The 12,177-nt window shown below is 42.2% G+C and overlaps 1 protein-coding gene across 1 annotated transcript; it reads right to left on the bottom strand.

Annotated features, from left to right (window-relative positions):
* On the bottom strand, window positions 1-7,766 carry LOC131217249 (auxin efflux carrier component 2). The gene is made up of 6 exons (XM_058212105.1): window positions 6,296-7,766; window positions 5,252-5,558; window positions 2,312-2,397; window positions 1,893-2,050; window positions 1,016-1,092; window positions 1-295 (listed from the first exon to the last, which is right to left on the bottom strand). The coding sequence occupies exons 1-6, from the start codon at window positions 7,515-7,517 to the stop codon at window positions 229-231; spliced, it is 1,917 nt and encodes a 638-aa protein (XP_058068088.1). The 5' UTR covers window positions 7,518-7,766; the 3' UTR covers window positions 1-228.
* Between the last annotated feature and the right edge of the window lie 4,411 nt (window positions 7,767-12,177).

The raw sequence follows: 12,177 nt of genomic DNA, 5'->3' as shown, positions 1-12,177 counted from the left end.
AATAATAATAATAATAATATATTAAAAAATAATAGCAGAAATGACTTTTTTTTTTTCATATCCCAAGGATCACATGCAACTGCAGATACGTCCTACGTTGTACACTGTATCCAATGGCATTTTGGTAAATTTTAGGCCATGTTACTTTGTCATTCACATTGGCTTTTTCTTCAATATTCTATAAAGCTTTCTTCTCTTCTCCTCTTCTCTTCTCTTCTTTCAAAACCTCTAGAGCCCAAGTAGTACATAGTAGACTATGGTTATGGGTAGTGCAATTAGCATTCCGAAAATGACCCTGCAAAACATGCAAAATATCAAGTAATGGTTTTTTTTTTTTTTAGGTTGTGTGGGGCCCACCATGATGACCGAATGACATCTGTTCCTTATATCATGTGTGATTGCTCATGTTCTATTTGTCTCCCAAAAACCAGGCCAATCCAAACGTTGGATGAGACACACCATTTGAAATAATGGCTAAGATGTTGAAAATCACGTGGTGGCCCACATGAGTGCCCAAGAGAATCACATGAAGTATTGAATATTATTTGTATTTGGATACAAAAGAACTCTTCTTTGGTCAATAAATTATTATGAAATGTTTCAATGGCTACCCACAGCACAAGAGTATTTGAGGAGATTTTTTAATAATATTGATTGATGATGAAATCATTGAATTGTTATGAGAGATTCGATGGTGGGGCGAGTTGTATGAATGGATTAGATTGGATATGCAGCAAACATTAAGGCCCACACACAATTTGAAAGTTTTTCAATGGCTGGCATCCCATCCTGACTATTCCCTGTGGTGTGGTCCACCTGAGTTTTGGATTGGCCTGATTTTTGAGAAAACAAGGAGATCATAAGTGGGTGCAAATGATGGACGGATTATCTCAATCACAAAACACAGTGGCCCCCACACATGGCATTGTAGGTTAAGCTGTTACACAGCTTTTCTGCCTCTTTTTTCTTTTTAATCAACGTACGAGAATTTGATTGAGTTGGAATTTAAACTTACGCCGTGCTGAGTATGTCTGCATGGACGTTGTATTCCTTTGCAAATACAAAGGGGACGATCCCTTGAGGAAGAGCTGCCTGCATGCAACAACATAGAACGTTTAAAGGCCTAACTTCTATGAATCTAAGATGTTGATCTTTGTGGGACCATCAATGGATGAGCAGTGCACTTATACCTCCCCCATATCAGATGATCCAGCCATCTGATTACAATGAACAATTGGACCGATGGTCCTCATTTAATGGATGTGCAATGGACGGTTAGGATCATGAAATGGGTGCGATTCATTCTTTACTGCCATCGACATTGTGGCCCACCAAATGAACAATTTGGATCACGACCCCGCTTGTACATTTTATTGGGTTAAGCAAATTATCAATGAAGCTTGTATATTTCCTACGGCTACACCCATATGATAGTTCACCACCACTTTGAGAATGGAGGTTACTCATCATCCTCAAATGTGGCACCCATGTACTACCCAGACCATCCAGACCATCCAAATTGTGGGGGTACATTATGGTTGGAGCATATCTCAAATACCATACTGATCAAGCAATCCTAACCATCCAATTAGTGGTACTTATCAAATGTATGGTTAAGAATAAAACAGTGAGTGGCCAAGTTCCAACAGAAAAAATCAGATGGTTCCAATATCTGCTTACTGTTACTTCTGGGTTATGTTCCATCCATAATTCGGTCAGAGATTTGAATGGCCTGGATTGTCATAGAATTATGCTATGCATACATCTCTCTCACCAATGGAAGTGGAAGCTATGATGCAATCCATAGAGAAGTAAAATGATTTGGTTTTAGTGTTTGTTAATCTTGTGTATCAGAAGATTAGGCTTTCAAAGAGACTTGAATTATGATGTACCTGAATAATGGCAACGTGCAATAGTACCCCACGAAGGCCTACGGCGATTGAAGTGGCTGCGATCACCGCTGGGCCCGTTAGAAATCTAACAGCCATCGAAAATGCCGCTACGGATTTTCCACAGGCAATGATCTTCGGTTGCAGGGCCATGAACAGACCTGTCCATAAATTAAAAAAACAAGCTTAACTAAATTAAGATTTGATAGATGATCACAACATTCAACCCACACCCTTCAAAACATGGGGCCCACAGATGAATTCGTGGACATCTTTTGGAGAGTTAAAATGAAAAAAAAAAAAAAAAAAACAATTCCAATTTAATAAACAATTACTCATTAATCAGAATTATGATGTCAAACTAAAATCTGAAGTGAGGTTCACAGATTGGGTGGTTAAAATCAAGCACTTATATAAATTACCTAGACTGAACATTGCCATTCCCAAGCCTGTATCGGACAATATCGATATCGATCCTTTTATTATGGAAGGCATCTGGATGTGAAACCTGTAATTTAATTAAGATGAGATGTATTAGATGGTAAATAAAAGCACAGTTTCAAGTAGGACACATACAATGGATGGGCTGGATTTATAAAACTACGTCTTAGGGGCCCAATAAATAATCATGAAGGATTTATGATAAAGTGAGCGCATGGAGTATGAAGGGAAAACCCAAATATCAGTTTTGCCCAAGACTTCTGGTGGGTCTTGGATGATGTGTGTCCCATCTCACTACCACTTGTGGTGTGGCTCACTTCGGTTTTGTATGGGCCTGTTTTGTAGGTTCAAGACTTAAAATGATCTAGCGCAAATGATGAACGAATTGGATTTCAGGAAAACATTACCATGGACCCATAGGTTTTTATGTTGCACCTGCTTCCATACGTTGAGAGCAGAGGACGTGGCTGCGGCGTAAGACAGCGAATTGCCGTGGCATTACCCAACAGTTTATTAGATAAGTCGATGGATGGTTCTGATTATCTGATTCTGACAGCATGTGGACCTCTGGATGGTCACAAGCCATGCATTCCATGCCTTGACTCGATTGCTAGGATTGCATGCCTACTTCCAACCGTCTGCATGCAGCCGTGAATCCCAACAACTTTAGGCATGTTTGGAGGTGGGATCGGAAGGGATTAGGTTGGATGGGATTAAAAACATAATTATTATCAATGGCAGAGCTTGTCCCCTGCTGGATAAGATTAATCCCACCCACCGTCATTTGAAATTAATGAGAATAATACATATGTATTATATCTAATTTTCATTTGTTTTATAACCTCATTTTATGGCATGGGCCTAAAAATTAGGTAGATCCAAAACTTATGAAACCCTAAGGAAGTTTTCAACGGTAAGTATTCAATCGTTGTTGCTTTCTATGGTAGGTAATAGTTATGTTTTTTTGAATCCCACCCCACCTAATCCCTTCTAATCCCACCGCCCAAACACGCCCTTAGTGCCACCCAACGTCCGAAAAAAGAGAACGTACGCTGGACAAATTCAGTGCATGGCATTCAAGTGCGGTAGTGTGAATTAGATCTAATGGACGTGGATTGCGTCCCACCCCCGCCGTCTCTAGCCCCGAGCAGGCAGTTCTGTGGGTGGCCCACCGTGATGTATTTGTTTATCCAAGCCGTACATTCTTTTTCTCATATCATTTTAAGGTATGAATAAAAAAATGACTTAGATCCAAGGCTCAGATGGACCACACCAAATAATTAGCTTGGTCGCATTAAATGCGTGAAGCATTAAATTCCATTTACACTAAATGCAAGAGTTTTCTGCGGTGTAGCCCATTTGAGCGTTGGATCTACATAATTTTTGTGTTTGTGCCTTAAAATTATATAAAAAAAGGATGAACGGCTTGGATAAACGGATACATCACGTTGGGCTCCGGCTACTAAACTGCCCGATTGGGGCGCAATCCGCGTCCAATTCGGATCGACGGGGCTCGGATTGGATACTGGCAGGGTCAGTAGCCAGATCGCTACCGAAGTGACGTGACCAAGCTGTGGACCCCACCACCATGATGCATGTATTGTATCCATGCCGTCCAACCAGTTGTAGAGATCGTTTCATGACATTACAAAGAGAATGAGATAGATCTAAAGTTCAAGTGAACCCCACTATAGAAAATAGTAGGGACAGTGACATCCACCGTTCAAAACTTCTCAGGGGCCAAAGTAGTTTTGGATCAAGTTAGTATTTTTGTTTTCACTTGGTCTATGTTAACTTATGAATAGGTCGGATCTCAAAATACGTCACGGTGGGCCCTATAAATGTTTCAACGTGGGTGCGACTGCTGCACGGTTTTCTTCGGTGGGTCCCCTTGAAATTTAGAACAATCTCATTCTCTTTGTAATGGCACGGAACTATCTCTACAAATGGTTAGACGGTATGGATAAAACACATGCATCTTGGTGGGGTCCTTGGTGGACGTCACTTCTAGGGATTTAGCTACTGACACTGTCAGTATCCAATCCGCGCCGTAGGATCAATCCTACGAAATGGGATTGCGCAGTAGGTCTTAATGTACTTAGTAAACTCAGTTGGGCTCACCTTGAATGTATGTGATCTATCAACATCGTCCATCCTCTTTTCTATCTAATCCGGTTTTATATCTAATTTAATGGGGTTGAGCTCAAAATTGAAGCATATCCAAAGATCAATTTGTTCGTACCACAGGAAAAAGTGGGGATAATGTTTTCCGCGGTTGAAACCTTTCTAGGCTTCACAGTAGTTTTTATTTGTCATCCAACCTGTTAATAAGATCATACAGACATTGATGAACGGAAAACACAAATATAAGCTTGATCCAAAACTTCTGTGGACCCCAAGAAACTTTCAACTGTGGAAATTCAAGATAACTGTTTCCTGTGGTGTGGTCCATTTGAACATTGCATATGCTTCATTTTTCGGAAGAAGCCCTAAAATTATCTGGGAAAATGGATGGACGGATTAGATAAAATACATAAATCATGGTGGACCTCACAGAGTTTAGTAATTACGCTAAGCGTAGTTAGTTACTCACTACGCAATCCGCTTCCGAATCGTACTCGGTGCACGCATGATATCTAGTTGTTCAACTGGAGGGCCCCACCATGTAGATAAAATAGTACGGTCTGATCAGCAGGTGGGCCACACTTGTGTGAAACAAAAGGAACGTTACGGAATATCAACCAACGGCTGGCATTAAACGTTTGCATGCGGCCCAGCTGATGACCTAACCAGCCTGATTTTCGGGCACCCATCTGATGAACGGACCGGATCTCACACCAAATGCACAACGCAAGGGAAGACCAGGGTGCAAGGATTATGTATGTACGGATGCCAGATTCTACGGTCATGATGTTGCCAACCTGTTTGATACGAGGGACCATATAAGACCAATGAGGCTGGAATAGGTGTTGGGATTTCTGATGAGCTTCCTCCACACCATGATGAGTATGAGCCGGGTCATTACACTGGTAGGGGGCATTTGGTGGGCCCCACCAAGCATCTTCTCACTCCCAACCACTCCTTGTGCCACGTCAGCCTTCTTCTGTCCCAGGAAAGGAGAGCGCATGGGAGGAAACTTCCTTGGGCTACGGCAACCATCTTCAATCTCAGCCTCTCTATCTCCTCTTTTGTTTATTGGACTTGCATTTTCACTGGATTGATGCAAACCTACGTACCAACAATCCAAACAATGGAAAATAAAAAAAAGAAAACCATTTTGGGAAAAAAAAAAATTTATAAAAATGAACTAAATAGAGGAAAATATATTTCAAATTTTATTCGAAAATAAAAAATTCTTCATATACAATCAAGCTAGGGTGGTGAAAACAACAAGATGAATAAGACAAGTGAAACTAAACTTTACACCCATTTTTTTTTTTTGAATGTATGCACCCTTTTAAGCATTTAACTGTCTTTTTCTCATATTGGTTGTCTTTTTTATGTCAAAAGCAGAAAATGACCAATAAAAGAATGGTTCTCTCAAAGATAGGTTCTAAAAATCATTTCACATGGACATGCATTTTCCATGTTGCATGATAGAAGTGTAAAAGAAAATCTTGCATATGAGAAAAACTGTAGGTACTGAAATCCATGAAAAAGAATTCAAAAATAATTAGCTAGAAACAAAGGTAGTAAGAAGTTTTAATAAAACCAATAAATATAAACCCGATTACTGAATAACTTGATTATTTTTAATTAATAGTAGATAAAAACAACACTCAAACGAGTTTTATTGAAACCAAGAAATATAGACCTGAATGCCATACACACCATAGTTGAAGTTTTCCAAAAAAAAAAAAAAAAACTGTTAGTAAAGGATTACTTGTTATAGTTTCTGTGAATTTCAGGAAAAAATTAAAGAGAGTGGAAAACCACCAACGGCTCAGATTTCAGAACCTCCGTACCTTTAGAAGCACCAATCTCATGTGGGCCAAAAGCCTTAGAAGCATCCAAAGATCCAAACTCAGTAGAAGCAGCTCTATTCACCACATGCCTCAGATTACCTTCAGACACAGGAGAAGCACTTGAACTCCATACAAACATATGAAGTTCGCTATTCCCGCCACCACTTTCCTTCTTCTTCCCACCACTACCAGACCCTACCACAACCGTCGGATTCGGTCCTGGGTAAGGCCCACCATTCAAGAACTCATTACTCATACTCCTCCCACCTCTATTCTTCCCACCACCCTTCATCACCATCATCTCCTCATCGAAATTCGACGTACGTGGCGTCACTCCCTTCGATGACTGAAGCGAGTACACATCATTCTGATAATTACCAGAATACCCATGTTTAGGATCACTTGGCATTTTACTCGCAAACATAGCATAAAAATCCGTCTGATTGAAGCTCGAGGCTCGCGGCGTCGGCTCTCTTGAAGACTGAAGTGAGTAGATCTCGACTCCAGTGAGGTTCGAGGCTCGCGGCGTCATCGACGTAATTGAATTCAATCCATGAGATTTGTTGTAGGAAGAAAGGACAGATCTCGTGGACGTGGACTTTCTCACCACCACATGAAGTTTCCCATCCTCACCAACCTCCGCCTCTGCCTGAAGTGGATCTCGTCCGTTGAGAGACACGACATCAGATTCGACACGGAAGGACGTGATCGAGCCAGCAGTGTCTGGAAATTGCTCGGTGATTAGTGCGCGGGCCCCACGGTATTCGAACAAGAAGAGCATGAGGGTATACCAGATGATGCTTTGAAGGACGACGATCTGCACCATAAGAGGTGCGGAGAAATCGCCGTACATGGCTTTGAGGAGTGGAATACCCATTACGAGGGTGTTTGGGAGTGTGGATAATGAGAAGAGTGTGATCATCCAATCTAGGGTGCTGTGTTTGGAGAAGATCTGCCAGATGAAAAGAGCGGCTAGGATTACGATCTTTTGGAGAGAGTCTGCGGCGATGAATCGGAAATTCATGGTGTATGGATTGTTGGATGAGATGAAATGGAAAGAGAGGAGTGGGACTGCGAAGACGGCGACGAAACGGTTTATGCCGGAGCATTGGTCGGGGGTGAAGATCTTCCACCAACGGACGGAGCCGTAGGCGAGGATCATGGCTACGTAGAGGGGGACGATTGCTGCGAGGACTTCATAGATGTCTTTGCCTGTGATCATGGTCTAGTAGTGGGAGTGGTATGTTGTGAAATGGGATGGACGGTTTAGATGAATTGGGTTTTGTTTTTGTGAGATTTGAGAGGAAATGGAGATGAGAAATGGAGGAGATGGAGAGAGGAAGAGAGAAGTTTAGAAAGGGGAGAGTATAAGAATGAGGTTGGCAGATGAAAGAAGACGCGTTCTTGTGTTGTTGTGCATGTGTAAGAAGTTGGGTGTGTACACACGTGTGGATACTTGCACACGTGTGTGGTGGAGGACACAACTACTTGTAGTCTTATGTGTATGCGTAAGAGAGAGAGAGAGAGTGAGGCTAGTCCCGAGAGTCCATCTACATTCTAAAGAAGCTGGTTAAGTCCACACGTGTAAAGAGCTTTGACTATCTACAAGCAAGCACACGTGCTAACATTGGAAATGTTTCGATCATGTTGGAGTCCCTGGATACACTGTATAGATCTTCTGGCCTGAAAATCAGGCCATTTCAGTGCTAAGAAGGGAAGCGGATTGTGTATTGAGTAAGCCTACTGAGTGAACACTGTGGGGCCCACCGTCATTCATGCATTGTATCAACTCCGTCCATACGTTTTATCATATAAATGTACCGCTTTAAACTAAAGATTAAGCATATCCAAAGCTCAAGTGGACCACACCACAGGAAAGAGTGTGAATTGAAGTCTACCGTTGAAAAGTTCTCGGGAGGGTTGGATGACAAATAAACATCACTAGGGGTATTCGAAAGGTTTCAACGTTGGAAATCAACACTTCCACTGTTTCTTGAGCTTTTGATATACTTCAATTTTGGGCTCAAACCCTCAAATGATTTGAAAGTATGTGGGCCCCTCCGTGATGTCTGTTTGGCATCTAATTCCGTCCATAAGTTGTACGGATGGAATTGAGCACAAAATATCAGTCAGATTCAAGATTTATTGGGCCACACCTGAAAAGGTGGGCATATGGATGGCCACGATTGAAACTTTCTTGGTGGCCACATTTTTATTGCTATCTAATCCTGTGAATCACTTTATGAACGGTTTGGATGGCGTATAAATATCACGGTGTGGCCTCCAAAAAGGTTTTAGTGTAGGGCATCCCATCTTCACTTTTTACCGTGGTGTGGCATACTTCATTTTTGGATCTTTATGATTTTCGGGGTCACGAGCCAAAATGAGATGGCTCAACTGATGAACGGTGTGGATTTCACACAGAAATTCATGGATGGCCACACACAGTTTTTTATTGTACGGGTGCCTTACAACACGTCGCATTCACACTAGTGCACAAACGAACAGGTTCTGAATTTTGATAGAACATCGCAGATACCATGCGGGACTCGCCCCACCGTTGGATGCAATGCATGTCAGCTATCTGGACCATTCATCAGGCACTGTACACTGTAAACATGCCATTCACTAAATAGTAACATTGGTCCGCTGATCAAACAGACAGCACTTGATTGAGAATAAAATGAACGGCTAGCGTAAAGGTCCAACTGTCCAAGATCAGCATATATGTGTTGTCCATTTAATGCATTAATGATCTAGATTTTTCGTGAATGGTATTTTTAGAGTACGTGCTACCTGATGAATGGTCCAGATCTCTGACATGAGGGCCATCCAACGGTGGTAAAGAGGCCCACCATGTTAGATGCGATGGTCGCTCAGCATTCTATCAAAACCCCAACCCAACTAGTGGAAAAAAATACTGTCATAGATTTTCTGCCGACATGATCTAAAGATAGTTTGGTCCACCTGACGGACAGCTCGGATCTCAACACAAGTTTGGCTCAGGCCAACCTCTCAACTTTAAAAGTTGGTGACTGGTCCACCTACATGTAGTATATGTACTGAAATCAAGGCCATCCAAAACGCTTGCAAATCAGATCAAGTGAGGATCTTGACCGTCTGATTTTACTTGCTGATTTGGACAGCTGATCTTTTTTAAATCCACCAATTTGATAGCCACGACTGGATCGTTGATATGATCCTGGTTGATGATCCCCATCATTCCACGATTCGGAGAGTGTAGATAGATGTCAATGGATGCCACGTGTACGGTAGAAGTGTAACCACCGTTCTCATAATGGTGGTCAACGAACATCGTAGTTCCGCGTGGCGAATATCACAGACCGAATCTCACGACGGGGGAAATTACACGTGGGCGCGCGGAGCAACGACGGGAATCTTGTTCAACAACTGCTCTCCGCAGCGCGTAAAACGCCCAAGCTTGTCGGGCCCACATATTGTATAGGTAAAATCAAATCCATTGATCGAAAGTTCTACTCTCTATTCTAAATATTGAGAGAAAAATCAAATAGATTTCACAACTCAGGTTGGCCACACAAAAGGAACAGTGGGGATGGGATACCAACCATATGTTTTCGTGTGGGACCATCAAGGTGTATATCTTTCATCAAACCTTTTAATCAGGTGTAACTCACCAGGATGAACTGAAAATATAAAAATCAGCCTAATCCACATATCATACGGGCCATATAGTGTCAACTTAGAGATTTTATGGGTAGTTTTACACCCTTCCCATCAGAGACCTTCATCAGTATAATATTTTATGTATACAGTTCAAATATTTCTTTTCACCTAATGGACGGAATGGATTTATATATAAAATATGGTAGCCCACATTTCTTGGGTGTGTGTTGTGGAAGATTGCACCACTCCAGTCCCTATGTATCTTTTGCTTATTTATGAAGTCGAGTTTTATCTATAAAACGTGGAGTAATGACACAGCGATTCTTTGGTGTGGATTCGCCCGCCTATTACATGACACGTGTCCTCAGAATCTCGGACGCGGATTGGCTACTGACAGGTTGAGTAGCGAGACTCGCTACTGAAGTGACGTCACCTGGTTCCGTGGGTCCCACCATGATGTGTGTTTTGTATCCACACAGTCCATCCATTTGGAGATTTCATTTTAAGGCACGAAACAAAGAATGAATTAGATGCGAAGCTCGAGCGGATCCCACCACAGAAAACAGTGGAGAGAGTGACGTCCACCATTAAAAACTTTTAAGGGCCAGAAAAGTTTTCGATCAAGCTGATATTTGTGTTTTCCCTTCTTTAATGTCTTTATTAACTTATGAACAGGTTGGATCTCAAATAAACATCACGGTGGATCTTAGGAAGGTTTCAATGGTGGGCGTTACTCTCCCCACTATTTTCTGTGGTGGGGTCCATTCCAGATTTCTATCTACCTAATTCTTTGGATCATATACTAAAATGATCTCCCGAAATGGATGGACGGTGTGGATACAACACATAAATCATGGTGGGACCCACAGAACTAGGTGACGTCACTTCAGTAGCGAGTCTCGCTACTCAACCTGTCAGTAGCTAATCCGCGTCCCAGAATCTCGGCATTTAATTGAACGGAGACAAATGGGCGCAACATAAATCTCTGTGGGCCCCACCGTGGGAGTGGATTTCCTGCGAAAGTGCGCAAGGATGCTGAATGGGGCCTACCGCATCTTTGTGAGAAATCCACCCCGTCCATCCGTCTTGAGACTAAAAATTAGGTGTATCCCACACTCAAATGAGCTAGACGAGATGAAACAGTGGGAATTCAGTGAGCACAGTTGAAGTATTTTTATGGCCATAAAAGTTTTATATCAGGCTATATTTTTAGTGTTTTCACTTCATCCTATTGGGAATGACCTTATAAACGGTTTGGATAGCATATAAACATCAAGGTGGAGCCCAGAAAGGTTTCAACGGTAGAAATTTCTTTTCCCAATTTTCCCTCTCGTGTGACCCACTTGAGTTTTTTATCCACCTAATTTTTGGTCCAACGTCCTAAAGTGAGCTCGAAAAACGGATGGACGGAATGGATTTATCAAATACATTTCACTGGGCTTCACACAGCACCGTGATGTGGGCATGACATCCGCTCCGTTCATCATTTGCCACGTATCTTGTTAGGGCATTGATCCCAAAAGTCAGGCCCTACACGATGAACTATGGTGCACGACTTTGAAACTTCCTGAGACCCACAAGTTTTGGACAATGCACATATTTAGCTATTACCTTTATACTGGATGCACCCACCTAATGAACGGGTTCGATGTCGTGTAGATATCATAATGGGACCCGAGAAGATTTCAACGGTGGATGTCTCCATTCCCACTTTTTCCTTTGTGTGGCCCACTTGAGTTTTGGATCGACATGATTTTCGGGCTATTCCTTTAACATGAGCTGGCTCAAGTGACGGACGTATCAGATTTCAAAAAAAATATCGTCATGGGCCCACAGATTTACGTTGCTTGTGCTAAAAGGGTCCACTTATCGGCCCACCTGAGCGTGAAACGGAGAGAATTTTCCGGGACCGAACATATCACAGCAGGCCCGGCCCAACACATCCCATCCCAAAATTTGATCAAATCCCTATTTCTGAAGTTGAATGCTCCCAATCCGTTTGTTGATCAGGTGGACCGCACATGCAAAAAGAAATAAATATTCCAAAAAACTGCAAATCAAGGTCCATGTGTGGCCTAATTAAGAGTGTCAATGGGCCGACTACGGGGCAGCACAATCAGAACTCTGAATAGGGCCGACCCCACGGCCTGTCCCGAAACAGTTCAAAATCCGGGCCAAGACCAAACCCAGGCCCGGCCCATTGACAGCAGCCTAATTAATGATTGGAACAGATAACA

The sequence above is a fragment of the Magnolia sinica genome, chromosome 10 (genome assembly GCF_029962835.1).
Source record: "Magnolia sinica isolate HGM2019 chromosome 10, MsV1, whole genome shotgun sequence".
Taxonomy (NCBI): domain Eukaryota; kingdom Viridiplantae; phylum Streptophyta; class Magnoliopsida; order Magnoliales; family Magnoliaceae; genus Magnolia; species Magnolia sinica.
Note: the sequence above shows the minus strand (reverse complement) of the source record. Positions and strands in the feature narration are given on the sequence as shown.

Excerpts from the sequence above, each read along its gene's own strand:
- LOC131217249 (XM_058212105.1), bottom strand. The coding sequence starts at position 7,517 with ATGATCACAGGCAAAGACATCTATGAAGTCCTCGCAGCAATCGTCCCC. Across the intron at positions 1,093-1,892 it reads TGCACGTTGCCATTATTCAG|GCAGCTCTTCCTCAAGGGAT; the intron begins GTACATCATAAT and ends TGTTGCATGCAG. Across the intron at positions 296-1,015 it reads GCAGACATACTCAGCACGGC|GGTCATTTTCGGAATGCTAA; the intron begins GTAAGTTTAAAT and ends CATGTTTTGCAG.